Source organism: Caretta caretta, chromosome 18 (assembly GCF_965140235.1).
Source record: "Caretta caretta isolate rCarCar2 chromosome 18, rCarCar1.hap1, whole genome shotgun sequence".
In the NCBI taxonomy this organism is placed as follows: Eukaryota; Metazoa; Chordata; order Testudines; family Cheloniidae; genus Caretta; species Caretta caretta.
Genome location: NC_134223.1, coordinates 8,340,654 through 8,357,282, shown reverse-complemented (window position 1 = coordinate 8,357,282; position 16,629 = coordinate 8,340,654). Strand labels below are relative to the sequence as shown.

At 43.9% G+C, this 16,629-nt stretch overlaps 2 protein-coding genes across 3 annotated transcripts in view; both read left to right on the top strand.

The window, feature by feature from the left end:
- The window catches only part of IFFO2 (intermediate filament family orphan 2), a 53,635-nt gene extending 43,045 nt beyond the window's left edge, over positions 1-10,590 (top strand). Inside the window, exons 7-9 of one of the 2 annotated variants that reach the window (XM_048824713.2) lie at positions 2,135-2,224; positions 2,989-3,119; positions 3,584-10,590. In XM_048824713.2, coding sequence (XP_048680670.2) covers positions 2,135-2,224; positions 2,989-3,119; positions 3,584-3,689 — 327 coding nt within the window. In that variant the 3' untranslated portion in view covers positions 3,690-10,590. Of the gene's footprint in view, positions 1-2,131; positions 2,225-2,988; positions 3,120-3,583 lie in introns of both variants that reach the window. The other variant, XM_048824712.2, reaches the window with a different exon arrangement.
- A 5,121-nt stretch (positions 10,591-15,711) lies between these two features.
- Positions 15,712-16,629, top strand: part of ALDH4A1 (aldehyde dehydrogenase 4 family member A1) — a 31,151-nt gene continuing 30,233 nt past the window's right edge. Inside the window, exon 1 of the mRNA XM_048824704.2 lies at positions 15,712-15,868. Within this exon, the coding sequence (XP_048680661.2) occupies positions 15,819-15,868 (50 nt within the window). The 5' untranslated portion in view covers positions 15,712-15,818. The remainder of the gene's footprint in view (positions 15,869-16,629) is intronic.

Here is a 16,629-nt window from a genome sequence, read left to right as displayed (position 1 = left end):
GAAACAATGGATCCTGTGCTTCTGTCTCCACCTTTTGATAAGGCCATCTGGCAATAATCTCATGGAGTTTGCTGTTAATAAGATTTCTAAGTCTGTTTGAAATAAATCTGATTGCTACAAGCTTCCTCTTTTAGAAATTTTGAGTGTTTGAGACAGGCTTTGGGAGATAAGATTTAAACAGGGGCACCTTAGAGGTGTATACACTGTTACTCCATTACTGAGTAGCATGACAGCTCTGGGTGAGTAGGAATTCTGCCTTCCTCACCCTGTCACCACTAGAATGTAAAGATGCTGAGGCAGCTGTCTTCTGAATATTGTCTTGTGTTGACTGCCAGGAGTGTGTTAATTTACATCTTTCCATTTGTGTATCATATGGCACATGCTGAAACTGCAGAGATTACTTAAAAGAGCTAAAACTGCAGAATACTGCATATTTAGCTATATGTCTTCTGGTGAGCCGGGAGAGTGCCAGAATGATAAAGTAATGTAGCTGTGTGCTGGAATTAGTGACAGATTATTTGCATATAGCCATGTGTGCATGTATAAGCTCAGTTATCAGTGGCATATTACAGAACTCAGACCTTCTGTGGTGTAACTCTAAAGGTTTTAAGAGGCTTAAATCCTTCTGAATGAATATTACACAAGGAAAGGGTAGATTTGCCTTGTACATGGAGATTCTGAATTAAGACAGACTGAGTGTGTCTGGGCTTTAGCATCATAGTGGTTTACATGCCTGAGTCTCCCGCAGTAGAGTTCTTATTCAACACCCCAACCACCTTCATTTGTGGCCTCCTTCCTTAAAACCCTTTTGCATGGGAAAAGAAGAAAATGGGATAACTCTGGTAAATCATAGGCCCGCTAGCCTGACATCGGTCCCAGGCAAACTCATGGAAAGGCTGATATGGATGCAATATTTAAAGAATTAAAGGATGGTAGCGTAATTAATGCCAATCATCATAGTCTTATGGAAAATAGGTTTCATCAAACAAAATTTAACTGTGATGGTATACTTAGTCTTCTGTAGGGCGTTTGATTTTGTCCCTTTTGACATTGATTTCTGTATAATGCTTTTTTTTTTAAAAATCAATGTTAAATCAATGTTACTCATATTAAATGGATTCAAAACTGGTTAACTGATAGGTCTCAAAGTAATTATAAATAGGTAATTGTTGATCAAGTGGGGTTGTTTCTAGAGTGTCCTATAGGGATCTGTTCATTGCTCAACGTTTGGTAGCCGTAATCTTCCAAAATATCTCCAGTATATCATGGTTGGTTTGTCTGGCACCTGGCTACACTACTCGTGTTTATTCAGTGCAAACTCCTTGGAGCAGTGGCTGTCTCTCCTGCCGGAGCAGTGCCAAAATCAGAGACTCAGTAAATAAGGGTGATTAAGTTAATCTATAAACCAGATTTCCAAAGCAGTATTCCTTGTTTACAAATAAACTAACACTTCTGAAAAATTATTTCAAACCATAATTAAGGCTAAGATTTTGTCATGGCTACGGGCAAAAAGGAGAAGTCACAGAAGCCTGTGACCTGTCCCTGACTTTTACTAAAAATATCATGATAAAATGGGAAGGGACTGGGCAGCTACATTGTGGCTGGGAGCTCTGGGGCCCCCACCACCCATGAGGGCACAGAGCTTCAGAGCTGCAGGGGATTCCCCTGTGGCTGGCGGAGAGCTGTAGAGCTTGAAGGCCCACTGCCTGAGGCAGCAGGGGTACCTCACAGCTCCCTGCTGCTGTGGGAGGCGGTGGGACCCTGCAGCTCCCAGCTGCCAGGGCTGAAGTCATGGAGGTCTTTAGAAGTCAGAGTCACTAAAGGGCAGATTTTTAGTTCTTTAGGCACCTAGTAGGATTTTCAAAAGTATCTAAGCACCCACACCCATTGAAATCAATGAGTTTTGGACGCTGAAGGGTGTTTGAAAATTCTACTAGTGCCTAAACACGTTGAAAAATGTGACTGTGTGGGACAAATCCTGAAGTCATTATCCACAAGCAGTCATAGTGGATTAAGGGTGGGGTAGGGCTAGTTGTGTAATTAAAGGGCTACATGATTGGGACCTAAATGAGCTATTCCATAAACTGTTTTAATCTGTCCCAACTAACTGGCCTGTAATGTTCTTCTGTAGCAGGAGGAGAATCTGGGGAACTTGATCCATGAAACAGAATCTTTCTTCAAAACAAGAGACCAAGAATATCAGGAAACAATAGGACAGATCGAGGTGAGAGAGTGCCCTGTGAAAGAAAAATACTCAAGGATTTATTTACCATCTTAAAAATCTGTTATGAACTTCAGTACTGAGGGTACACTCCCTGGGCCAAATTGTGTGCTCAATTTCAGACCACTGAAGATGATGGAGTGTATATATGTAACTGCAGAACTTGACCCTCAGCATCGCATCCAGTATAGCACATCCTTCCTCAATAGTGCAATAACTTACTTGAGACTACTATGTTGAGTGAGCGTAACGTTGTAACTAGTGGGTAAAGGACAGCTCAGACGAGTATAAATAAAAATACTTTGAGATTTTGTCAGTTTTCTACAACATCCTTTCTTTCTCTTTGGGAAACCCCTCTAGTTGCTAAGGAATGATTTCAGAGAATGCCAGGCTGCACTAGTATAGCTTCTCAAGATCTTTATGCTCCATCTGTGAGCCATAAAATATAAATAGCATCTCACAGGCAGTTTGCAAGTTTAAGGAATCACTGTACATTGACAAACAGGATGCAAACAATTAGTAGCCGAGAGCTGTTGAAAGCAGCAAAACTAAATAGGATTGCAGTACTGAGAAGAAGCTGATAAATATGGTAACCTCAGATAAGATGGAAAGTAAGGCAGCCCTGTGGACCTCATGAATGTGTATGGAATAGGTAACTGGAGTGCTTGCATGACATTCAGTATGCCAACAACCCTTAAAACTGGACAGGACGGGGATTTAGCAAGTCTCCTTGTTATATGCTGACCACTGTCTCTTGTTTTGGACAGCTGGAGCTAGCCACAGCCAAGAGTGACATGAATCGCCACCTCCACGAATACATGGAAATGTGCAGCATGAAGAGGGGCCTGGACGTACAGATGGAAACCTGTCGTAGACTTATCAAAGGCTCAGCTGACAGGTAAATAGGATGTTCCTTGGTTCTCTGCTGTTCTCTAAGAACTCCTCCTGCAGACACATTGCCTAACAGTCCATTAAAAAGCATTTAAGTAAAATACTTCCTGTTGATGCTTTCTTCAGTTTAGAAAGGAAGTTTTACGCACCTTCCAAAGAGGCTTGATGCTCACTGTTGTGTTTGAAGACTTGTGTGTCATTTGCGCACTCAGCCTCCACATTACCATCAGTAAAACGGGGCTAGTGATGCTCACATTTGTACAACACTGAGATTCTATGGATGAGAAGTGCTAAATATCACTATTAATACTCATTAGAAAATGTAAGTCCAGATACAGTGACATAGGACACTTTTTCATCTTACCTGAGGATGGAAAGGGACCCTTTTTTCTTAAAATGAACAGAAAGAGCAATGTTTAACAGCATCACTTGCTGAACTTTGTCTAAACCTTTCTCTACATTTCTCTGCAGAAATTCTCCGTCTCCGAGCTCTGTAGCCAGCAGTGACTCAGGAAACACAGACGAGATTCAAGATGAGTTTGACAGAGAGGCGGATGTGGAGCCTATGGTCAGCTGATACATAATCAGAGCATTCCAGTAAAAGGGAAAATACAGAAGAAAAAAAAAAAGAAAAAATAGAATACTGACCGAACAGACTAATAAGCCCTGGCACAGGGTTCCTGAAGACTCATTCCAATACGCATCCCCACCCCACCCAAGGATTGGTGCTGTACATTTCTACTGTTCTACAAATTACAAATGCAGAATTCTGTAAGAAAATATGGTGTTTTAATTGTGCCTTTGCCCCAAGCTGAGCCACTTTGAGCTCTAATGAAATATTAATAGCAGGTGTTTTTTATAAGAAAAATAAAAAAGGGGGGAAAAAAATTTGGACGCAGCAGAGAATGGTGCTGGAAAAGTTTTGCGTGTTTCGGTAGACTTACGACTTACTGAAGTGCTGCACTGATTGGCGAAAGGAACACTGTGGCAAAATGAGCATGGAACACAACACAATTACAGTATGATGACCACAGCTGTCTGACCAAATAAATAAATAAATAAAATAAAGTAAACACCTCCAAATGTAGCCGTTAACCCCATTTAAAAATAGCAGTGGGTTAGAGGCAGACTTTAGGCTCATGCAATTATAAGGTATCTAAAGGAATCTCTATGCCATCTGTCTGGGTGGAGGGACCTTTGGAATCTGCACAAGCTTTTTGCCTGAGTCTAGAATCCCAAGAAGCAGTTCTCAGCTCGGTGGCAAAGCAAATGGACAGGGTACACTGGGGTGGGAATATCACTGTTAAACTACTATGCAAAAAAAAAAAAAAAAAAAAAAAGCTTGCCTTATTTATATGGAATGTTTGGTCCCTGCTGGGCTTGAGTTATCTCTTGGTGGAAGGAAAGCTAAAAAACACAGTTGCACATGTTAGTTATCTGTAGAGCTTCCTTTGTGGAGGAATGTCTGTTATAATGCCTTTGTTTCCTGGGATGGGATTAGGAGGGGGATCAGCCCTTCAGTTCCTGAATTTTCTTTCCAATACTTTTTTTTAATCATAATAGTTGCAGGTCTGTCTTTACTGTCTGGGATATAAGCAGCATAAAATGCAATTTCATGAGCAGCGTGGTTGAAGCATCAGGGTAAACTGACACACTATGCTATAGATGTAGGCTTGAGATGTGACATCATTACAGACCACTGTTCTTTGGAAAAGCTGAAAATCAGAAAATACTGTAATGCTTTTTAGGGCACAGTAAAACAAATCCTAAACTACTGCTGCTCTGGAATTAGGGAATAACAGCCATGTGCTTTCTCTGTGAGAAAGCAAGTAGACCTAGGCCTTATGTGTCTGTTCCTCTGTATTTTAAACCAGAGAAAGCAGCATCAAAAGTCTAATTTATTTACTTTCTATTCAGGGAGCTGGTGGCATGAGATGGGCTGTTCTTGGTTATAATTAGGAGTTATCACAACTGAGCCAAGAGAAAAGGGGAATGGAAATCTCCTGACTATAAGCAAGCGGAAGACCGTACCAGATTGTTTTGCAGGCCACTGTTGAAGACCTAATTAATATCTCTTAGAAGTAACTATGTAGCTAGTGACCATTTTAAGACTTAGAGACTAAATTTCAAATTATTATTTTTTCCCCCCTTTCATGAAACTCCTCCCACAGCGGTTGGAAAATACTGGGAGTGGGAGTGGTTTTCTTCCCATACTATTTCATGTAGATTGGACAGAGAAATGTCAGGTTTTTAGCATCCTCTCAGTGTTAAGTGGTGCTGAGATGGCTGTTCTGTACCCATCAACTTGAAATAAAATCAGGGGATGGCATTGTGAGCAAACAAAATCTAGTACACAGAAGAGTGCTGCTTTCTCCATAACAGAGCACAAGTGTCTGTATTAGGCAGAGAATGCCTCTTGGAATTTTGCACAACTTGCTTCACTCTGGTAGAAGTGACAGATCCTTGCTTGTACAGTAGCTTTGTGTACCGTACCATCTTATCGACTCTGGTTCCCTGCATTGCTGCCTGTAATTCTCTCATTACTCTTCCCATTGAGTGTCCTGTAGCTGACTTCGTAGACCCAGACTGAATTATGTGGGCCATCTGAAACATATGGCCCCCCATATCTTTCCAGGTGGGAAGAACAACTGTGATGAGACCCTTCTGGATCCACAATGTGAGTTTTAAATGACTCCCGTCCATGAAAAGAACTGTAATGCAAGGACACACAATTTTACTTTTCTTGCTGTTTGAAACATTCAAGCCACTTGTGCATAATCTCTTGTTAGGAACTCTTTTATCAGTCAGACTGTACCTCAGTGGCCTTTTTAAAATGTTTCATTACATGTGTAATATTGTGCTTAGGTCCTTTTTTAAAAGAAACCTGTATTCCAAAGTGCTCATTCCTAGCATATCTTATCTAGCCAAAGCAGTAAATTATGTTCACTAGGAGTGGGATTTGCGGGGTGGGGTGAAAAATACATGTCAGTCGTGCCCTTTTGATAAGGGAGTGGGACTCCCATGTTTTCAGTTAAAGTATTTTTAAGGTTACCAAGCCTCTTTGAACCTCAGCTGCTAAATATATTAGGTTTCTCAAAAGGTTGAGACCACCTGCCAAAGCTGAATGTTTGTAGTTCGTTCTCTAGTGACTTTGGAGGAAACATTGTTTATAACAGGAGTTTGCTCCTGTAATGAGACAGCCTTCCTGGAGACTTCCAGTCAGCTGTCCTCAGATTATGAAAACCTCTTTTGTAGGGGAGAAGTTGAACAGTTTAAACAGCCGTCCTACTTAGCTGCTGCTGCTTTCTTTGTAAAATGCAGTATTCTGCAAGGAGACTGGTTCAATGTTTTACCTTTTAATGGTTGGCATGTTGAGGCAGGGAAAGAGAAGAGTATCCTGCGTTAGAGTGAACTGCTTGAGAAAGCAAAACTTAGTTGTTGATACAAGTAATCTGTAACCTACAGTTCATCTCATAGCCATAATTATGAGGAGCATCTGTAATGAGGTTGCATTGTTTGGAAATGTAGGAGGTGAGGATAGCTGTATAGTAAAGAATAAGAAATAATGTGTATGATGATGAAATGTGTATGATGGTAATAGCAATGACCATGGTTGTTGTTGTTGTCTGTTTTTTCTATAACCATATGTAATCCATTTTTAAAGTTTGTCTTCATACCTGGGTTTGGGGTTATATTTTAGTCAAGGCATTGGACCTGATAGCTAGCGGGGTCTGCCCCTTGGTAGTTATTGAGTCGATCCCATGGTCGTTTTCCCATGCGGTTTTTTGTTTAGTTTTGTTTCAAATGATGCTGCTGATTTAGCTGACGGTGGTCCCATTTTGTCTGTATTTAACACATCTGTAGTGACCAGATCAAAAGCTTGCCAGAAGAAAAATTGTGAAAATGCTGGAAATCATTTTGATGACCTCTTTTTTTCCTTTGTAAAGCTGTAAATACTTTTTTTATTTTCTATTTTTAACGCAGTGTCATATTGACACTTTTTTAGACTTATCAGTAAATCCTCCTCATTGTTTTTTTCCTCATTTTTTTAAGAGGATTTCAAGAAAGCAAACTTTTTTTGCTTGTTAGCAGTGTAATAAAGTAGATCAAATTCCTAAAATGGATTTGTACAAAAACAGTGTTTTCAGTGAATAAATCTCAGTGCTTTTGTGGATGCATGTTCTTCAAAAAGTCCAAAGAATCATGTGGTACAAACGTTTTTCAAGGATTTAATAAATACTACGTTCGCTCCGGCAAGAAACAAGGAATGAAAGCATTTTTAAAGTATGGGTTGGAAAAACATTAAATGCAACTAAGAGAAATGTGTAATCTATTTATAAATAAACACAGTTTATTCTATTTTCTAGATATATATATTTTTTTTTAAACATGCAAACAGAAGTCAGTTAGCAAATACAGGTCTTCCTCTGTAAAGTATTCTCTGTTTTATGGGACTCCAAATTCTCAACACTTTCAAGTATCAGCATGAGAAACAAATGTAACAGGTGTGGCTGTCTGTGAAACACTCCTCCCATCTCTTCCTCATAGCAAGAAAAACATATGTTGCGAACATTACTGTAACTGCAGAATTATCTTTCCCCATCTTCACTGATTCTAATGCCTTCTATTAGAGGGTGAGTATGGACTGACATCTATTCTGCTAACCACAAATGATACTTCAGATGCATATTTTACATTTTTAAAATTTGACCTAGAATAAGATTTGTATTTTACCCTCTAGCAGGGTAGAATATATTAGGACTGCAATTCAGACTTGAGGGGCCTGATTGCTAATTTCCTTACACCAGTATAAATGGGGAGTAACTCCATGGAATTATACCAGTTGGAGATCAGAATCTTTCTGTATGTAGGAAGGCTTTTTAGAACTGGTTGCAATTTCGATATGGTAAAGGAAATATTAACATAACATACTTGCTTTCAAAAACTGAAATTCCCATTGTCAGTCCAGACTCAGGGCAGGTCTGCACTACATGGTTAAGTTGACCTAAGTGATGCAATTCCAGCTACGTGAATAATGTAGCTGGAGTCGATGTACCTTAGGTTGACTTATTGCGATGTCTACTCCGCACTGGGTTGATGGGAGAAACTCTCCCGTTGACTTACCTTATGCTTCTCGTTCTGGTGCAGTACCAGAGTCGACAGGAGAGTGATCGGCAGTTGATTTAGCGAGTCTTCACCAGACCCGCTAAATCGACCCTCGGTGGATGGATTGCTGCACCCACCTGTAAGTGGAGACAGGCCCTTAGGATGAGTGATGGCATTGGTGGCACAGGAATGCTTACAGCCATACCAGGAACACCCATAAACCTGTTGAAATGAAGCAGATATTTGCTTATGTTTTCCTTATTTCTGTACTGTGGAAAGATCAATATTGATGGAAGAATGTTTGTACCTGGAACATGTAGTGAAGAACATCTTAATAATGAAGGGCTTCTGACGGTGCTTCATTTTTGTGACTGCTACATCTTTGAGCAGCATAATGTTTGAAAGGGAGTGCTGCTGACTAAACTCTTAATGCTATTAATGCTTATAACGGTGGAAAACTTTAAAAGGGTCTTTCACCTAAGCTGTTCTGTTGGAATTTAAACTCTGCTTGGATAATAATGCTGACCAAGGATCCAAGGTAATACTCAGATCACTTCTTTCACATTTTGTTTCTAGACTTTTATTTAAAGGAGCTGGTGCATTAGCACAAAGAAGCAATATTTGTATTGCAGACACAGCAAAGACATGCTTAAAAGTTTTCCTTTGAAATTATATAAAAATCACTGAAACATTTGTTGGCCTTAAGTTTTGTCCAATCTCATTTTCACAAAACCTAAATTTTAGACTAACTTTGACCTGATAGTGCCCCTCGCCTCCAGCATAAAAACATAACAGATAATACCAAGATCCCAAATCATCAAGCAAATTTTACACATGTAGGCTTGTACTAAATACCATTTTTAAAAGTGTACTTGAAAGACTTACCTGTCAAGCTTTGAACTTAGCTTCTTACTTGAGCTTAAATTTTCCTTTTAAAATGTCTTCACATGCATTTGTGCATAGCTTTGGGGTCTTCGTCTTTTGTATTTAAAGCAGCCTTTCAGAAAGCTCATCTTTTTGAAGTAGCAGAGATTTTGAGAGGCTGGATGAAGTTGGATGCTGATGAGGCCCTCAACTCTTTAAAAGAGCATGTCAGGTCTCCTTATCTGTGACTTGTGGCACTCCAATAATGAAGCACTTTCACAAACAAGATATGGTCTTAAATCTGAATAGGTCTGTCTTTTCAGGCAGGCAGTGATGCTAACATCAGAAAAACTGCTTAAGAAATAGTTACACATTTGACTTCATTGCAGTACTTGTCTAAAGGTTTTGAAATTGACAGTCCAAATCATTCCCATGGTGAAACATACATGTACCCCTGTGCTGCAAATCTGGGCCATGTTTAATTTGTTGGCTGCCTAAAGTGACAACCCATACAGAGTTAATCTTAAATCTTGTTCTAGAAATAAATGTTTAAGATGGTTAAGAGCTTGGGCACTTAACCACACTTCCTTAATAATAGAGTTTCACTGAAAGGAATATACAAAGTCATCTGTCCCTAGGGTTAAGCTATTTTTTAGCTAAATTTTGCCAAAAATGGTATTTATTTTTTAAAGTGTTTAAAGGGGAGACCTTAATTAACTCCTTTCCATGCCATGTCACTTTGTGTCTGTTAGGGTTTTTTTTGGCTCATGTGAGAGTTTTATTTTAATACTCATTAAAACAGACTACTGTTCAGAGTGGAAATGAAACTGTTTACTGTATTGTTGTAAATATTGTGCTTTATATTCTGTATATTAGCTTATTTTAAAGGGAAAAAATGACTTGAGTGACAATGCTATTTGATCTCCAGTAAGGAAAGATCCAAGGATGAACCAATTCCTAAACTTGCTCCAGAAGGGCCAGATTTAAGTGGATTGCCCCTCTGTTTGGAGCCTGTCCTTAAGTTTAAAAGCAGACCAATTGGTTTACAGACTGTCCAAGAGTTTTGCATTATCTATTTTGGAAGGAGCACGAGAAACATGAACAGCAAGAGCCCGAAGCATTTGAATTGGAGATAATCCACTGGAACTCACAATTCCCCGAGTAGTGCCAAAAACTAGCAACTGTAGATCTGATCTCTAGCTGCCTGTATACTGTTTTTTCTTGTTCTGTCTTGAAAGGGCAAAAGTCCAAGCACGTATCCGCCTCCATCATTCTCAGCCATCCTGTGCTTGTGGTACTGCCCTTCTGAGAAGCATCGTGATATTGGTTCATCTTTGTGCTCTTCATTTATAAAAATTCTAACTATGAATGTTGATTTCCAAGTCACGTACCAAATGGGCTTCTCTGTGAAAAGGGGCTGTGTTCTGAAGCTCGTTGATGAAAACGGGTTATGGTAATTGTCTGGTTACAAGGAAAACCCCCTTAAAATAAATGCCAAACTTCCTGGTTGTCTGTCTTGCGTGCATCAGTTCTTGTCTTCTAACTTTGTTCTTCCATAACACCTGACATCCAGGGAAATGTTTAGCTGCATGTAACAGAAACTCGTCAGCATTGAATCACTCATCCAGCCCTCCAAACTTCAAAGGAAAGGGCACCTCAATGTCCTTAAAGGTCCCCTTCCCCATTTTCCAAAATCTAGGCACATTAACTAACCTGAAAAGCATAAGTTTGGCAGCATTTTATACAGGTAAGACTAAATGCTAACCCAAGCTCACAGATCAAATCCAAAGACACAAAGCAGTTAGGGCTGTCATACTGAGCTAAGCAATTCAAATATACTGTACCTAAACCCAAGTCTATTTACCATTCAGTGATGTGTGTTAGCAAAAATTTCATAGCATTTTTTTGCTAAACATTTCGGTTCTCTGAAGGTGAAAGGTTCCTCGTACAACCCCTCAATGTTTTTCACTTTATAGCAATTCAAAGGTTTCAGAGCTCCTTACAACCTTTAGTTTTCCCAGCAGCCCTATCATGAAGGTGATGCATCAATTTATCTATGGGGAAAATGAGGCCGGGATTGTATGACCTTGGCTAATGATCCCAAACAGTGGCAAAGATAGCATTAGACTGCAGGAGCTCTGATTCTCAGTCCCATGCACTGACCTTTTAATTTGGAATGTCTTTATGTTGAAATGAATAATACTGCTTACTTTGTCTTGTCACTTTATAGCAGACTAAATGTAGGCTTCATGCAGTGCAGGACTGTGGCAGCCTGTGCTATGAATAGGGCCCTACCAAATTCACGGTCCATTTTGGTCAATTTCATGGTCATACAATTTTTAAAATGGTAAATTTCATGATTTCAGCTATTTAAATCTGAAATTTCATGGTGTTAGAATCATAGAATCATAGAATATCAGGGTTGGAAGGGACCCCAGAAGGTCATCTAGTCCAACCCCCTGCTCGAAGCAGGACCAATTCCCAGTTAAATCATCCCAGCCAGGGCTTTGTCAAGCCTGACCTTAAAAACCTCTAAGGAAGGAGATTCTACCACCTCCCTAGGTAACGCATTCCAGTGTTTCACCACCCTCTTAGTGAAAAAGTTTTTCCTAATATCCAATCTAAACCTCCCCCACTGCAACTTGAGACCATTACTCCTCGTTCTGTCATCTGCTACCATTGAGAACAGTCTAGAGCCATCCTCTTTGGAACCCCCTTTCAGGTAGTTGAAAGCAGCTATCAAATCCCCCCTCATTCTTCTCTTCTGCAGACTAAACAATCCCAGCTCCCTCAGCCTCTCCTCATAAGTCATGTGTTCCAGACCCCTAATCATTTTTGTTGCCCTTCGCTGGACTCTCTCCAATTTATCCACATCCTTGTAGTGTGGGGCCCAAAACTGGACACAGTACTCCAGATGAGGCCTCACCAATGTTGAATAGAGGGGAACGATCACGTCCCTCGATCTGCTCGCTATGCCCCTACTTATACATCCCAAAATGCCATTGGCCTTCTTGGCAACAAGGGCACACTGCTGACTCATATCCAGCTTCTCGTCCACTGTCACCCCTAGGTCCTTTTCCGCAGAACTGCTGCCTAGCCATTCGTTCCCTAGTCTGTAGCTGTGCATTGGGTTCTTCCGTCCTAAGTGCAGGACCCTGCACTTATCCTTATTGAACCTCATCAGATTTCTTTTGGCCCAATCCTCCAATTTGTCTAGGTCCTTCTGTATCCTATCCCTCCCTTCCAGCGTATCTACCACTCCTCCCAGTTTAGTATCATCCGCAAATTTGCTGAGAGTGCAATCCACACCATCCTCCAGATCCTTTATGAAGATATTGAACAAAACCGGCCCCAGGACCGACCCTTGGGGCACTCCACTTGATACCGGCTGCCAACTAGACGTGGAGCCATGGAGTGTTGTAATTGTAGGAGTCCTGAACCAAACAGGAATTGTGTGTGTGGGGGGGTGGGCCGGGGGGCGGGGGTGTCGCAAGGCTATCGTAGGGGGGGTTGCGGTCCTGCTACCCTTACTACTGCGCTGCTGGTGGTGGCGGGGGCGCTGCCTTCAGAGCTGGGCAGTTGGAGAGCGGCGGCTGCTGGCCGGGAGCCCAGCTCTGACAGCAAAGCTGCCGCCAGCAGCAGCACAGAGGGGTGGCGTGATCTGGAATTGCCACCCTGACTTCTGCGCTGCTGGCGGGGCCCTGCCTTCGGAGCTGAGTGCCTGGCCACCAGCTGCCACGCTCCAGCCACCCAGCTCTGAAGGCAGCACAGAAGTAAGGGTGGCCCCCCTAAAATAACATTGTGGCCCCCCCGTAACTCCCCTTTGGGTCAGAACCCCCAATTTGAGAAATGCTGGTTTCCCTTGTGAAACCTGCATAGTATAGGGTAAAAGCACACACAACAGATTTCGTGCTGGGAGACCAGATTTCACGGTCCGCGACGTGTTTTTCATGGCTGTGAATTTGGTAGGGACCTAACTATGAATCAGAAACTTTATTAATTTGAATAGTAGCAGAAAAAGGAATATGACTGTACACAGCTGGCCTGCTATGTCTAAATAAGTTTCTCTTATAAATGCTCTTCCCTTCTACACCACGCTCGCTAAAGGACATTGGTCCAAGGTTGGAGCTACCTTGCATCTTATGCTGTCCTAGCAAATAGCCTCTGAATTTGAAATACCCTCAGAACTAAACAAAAATCCCCCTGACTTAAAAAACAACATTCGAGCCATAATTTTGAAGAACTCCTGCTAAATTCCTCCGGGTGGCTCTGCTGCTGCTTCCTGATGGAAGTCAGAAAGACTGAACTTTACTTTTCAGAAGCATGAACAGAAACAGAAATATCTAAGATTTCAGAGTAACAGCCATGTTAGTCTGTATCTGCAAAAAGAAAAGGAGGACGTGTGGCACCTTAGAGACTGACTAATATAAATCTCCCCACTGTCTTTTCCACTGAATGCATCCGATGAAGTAAGCTGTAGCTCACAAAAGCTTATGCTCAAATAAATGTTAGTCTCTAAGGTGCCACAAGTCCTCCTTTTCTTTTTGAGAAATATCTAAGAGTGAGCAAGATACTCTGACCCCTTGAAACTATATGGATCATGCTGGTGCATGAAAATTAAGCCACCTGTGTTCTATGGAATGTAACTGAGGCTACTCTAGGACAAGATTTCTACATTGGGTCAAAAGTTCATCTTTATGCTTCAAAATTACATAAACTGATGAATTACACAAAGCTCTAGTTTGTATGTAGGACAAACAGAATTTGTTTAAACAAGCCTTTAACAAACACCCCCCTCCCCCGCCCTTTTTTTTTTCTTTCCCTTGGCCGTGAACTCTGCTCATTCAAAAGAGACAACAGTAGCACTGATGGTGAATTATTCACTTCTCCATTGTTTCCCCTACTCTCCTGTGAATTAAGAGCAATAGCAAAGATTGTAGGAAAACCCAGAGCTCCCTTGTTTTCACATGGATGTCTCAATTTTAAGTGCCCATGAAGGGGAGGGGAATACTTCAAAGCCAAGTCTGTAACTTCGCAGTAACGGGGCACCAAGACTCTATTTAGATTTATAACAACCTGCTCTGTTTTTTTTTACAGTTTCAAAAACAATCAAACTGAAATCAGCAGTTGACCCACAGGTAACTCAATCCCCAACTGAAAAAGGAAAAAGTCTTCAGCAGACCCTTCCTCCCCCCGTCCCAAGCCTGAATGAAAAAACAGGCCTTGTGTTAAGCCCAGAAGACATTGCTTTGTTTTACCGTTTTTGAGGGGGAGATGAGCAGGGGCTTGTCACCATTCCTCTGTCAGAGGAAGAGATTTTTCTCATTCTTTTGCAGGAGGCCAGTTGAGAGCGGCTCTCTAAACTTTAGACAGTGCCCCCCTTAAACACGAAACAAACAATGTAACTTCTTCCAGTGCCTGCCTTTTGTATTTACACAGGAACGAATGATGTACATTGTGAACTGGGCTTTCTAGACTCGGAGGCCAAGATTTTCCAATGCAACTAGTGATTTTGGCTGCCTGGCTTGAGACATGTCAAAAGGGCCTGATTTTCAAAGGGTGAGGTCTTAGCATTTCTTGAATATCAGCCCCCTTTCAGATATCTCAATAGGTCCCCAAAATGAGTAAAGTTGCTTTTGAAAATCTTTGCACACGTTTTTTTTTTTTTAAACTGTGTAGCTTATTTGCCCTCTTCACAGATTTCGGGGAGGTTAGCAGGTGGATCGCAAATAGGCCTTGCAATCCTGCTGGGCTGTGTATGTTTTGCTTCACAGCCTATCCTGAAGCCCCATGGGTGGCATCTCATGCTCCTTGTGGGAAGAGATTTCCCCCTCAGCTCATCCAGTTGAGCCCTGTGTTTTTGGAGTGGGAGGATGGGGGTTCCCCTGCAACTGCCACAGGGTACTGCGTGGCTTTGGGGCACAGTGTCTTGACAACTGTAAAAATCCTCACGTGGCCCTGGATTTGTTCCAATAGCCTGACAAGGATTCAACAGGTGGGACACGGAGCGTTTGTCCCGGAGCAACATCCTCCTGTTTCTGTTCCCCAGACGGCGGATACAATTTTCACAGTCGCGGTTGAAGGGCCAAGCCTTGTGCTGTGCTATGGGACCAAGGGTGCCCGGGGTTGTGCCCATGGGGCCAGTTTGGTCAGTTTCTAGTCACCATTCATAGTTCTCATTTCATTACATACATTTATTTTATTCTCTAATTCTTGTCCCTCGATGGGAACCTTTGGGCGGGGTGGGGGCTGGTCCAGACAGGCCTGAGCCCCCCCCCCCGCCGTTCATTGGTCTAACCAAACTCTCCCCTTCCCCACCCCCGGCCACCTGCGTGACCCTTTAAACAACTTTGCCGACACCTCCCTCCCTGCGGCGGGTTGTAACGTCAAACAGCAGCTGATTGGTCAGAAGGCCCCCGAGTTATGATTTGATTGGCTAATACCGCCCCGCCCTAGGACGGAACGGACTGCACCATGTGCTGAGAAGGGGGGGGAAGGGTTAGCGGCACAGTATGCCATCCCTAGGGAATGGGCGGGGTTGGGACATCCCCGCTCGGGGGCGCTCCGCTGGATGTATTACTCTTCGGGGCGGGGCAGCTGGGTCTCTCCGGGAGCGGCAGCCCGTGTCCCGCCTCCCCCCCCGAGATGGTACAGCCCGGCTCTGGGGGTCCCCGGCCTGGCGTGCGCAGCGCTGGGTCTGGCCCGTCGGCTCCGGCTCCGCGCTGCCCCCGAGGCGATGCTGCTGCCCCCGCTGCGGAGAGCGCTGCTGGGCTGCCCCCGCGCCGGGTGAGTGAGGACGGGGCCTGCCGGGGGACCCCCCCCCGTCCTCGCGGGGAGCCCCCGGGGCTGGGATCCGGCCCGCTGGGGGGTTCCCCCGGTAGCGCCCCCCCCAGGTGCTTGCTCCCCCCCCCCGGCGTGCGGGGTCCCGGGAGCTCCGGCCGCCCCCTTCCTTCCACGTGCGCCCAGCCCCCGGGCGCCCTGCCGGGCCTGACGTTCCGCCCCTTGCCGCGGCGTGAACTGGGCCCACGGGGCAGCCCCCGTCGGAACCGCCTCTGGGATTGACCCCCCGGCAGAGCCAGAGCCGGGATCTCCCTGCCCGTCACACCCCGGCTGCCCTGCCCGCCCCGCCGGGAGGGGGTTGGATCTGCCGGACCCCTCCGCCCACGCAGGAGGCTCCTGGTCGGAGCGGCCCCGTGGCCCAGCTTGCTCCTGTCTCGGGCTGGGGGGTCCGTCGGCAGGTCTTGCCGCTGCCCCCTCAGTCTCTGCAGGAGGGGCCGGGCTCCCCCCGGCTCCGTGACCTCAGGGTGCGGTGGGAGCAGCTGCCGGGGACAGACGGACGGACACACGGACGCAGTGGTGCAAAACTGGGGGGGGGGGGGGGGACGACTGGAGAATCTGGTGGGCGGATTCCCTGGGACCCCCTATCTCCCCTGGATTTCCTCCTTCCCCCCCCCGCGGCACGTGCTCCCCTTATCTGCCCGACACCTCCGCTGCCGCTCCGCTATCTCGGCTGGCGAAGGAAGCCTGCGGCTTATCTCCACGGCCCG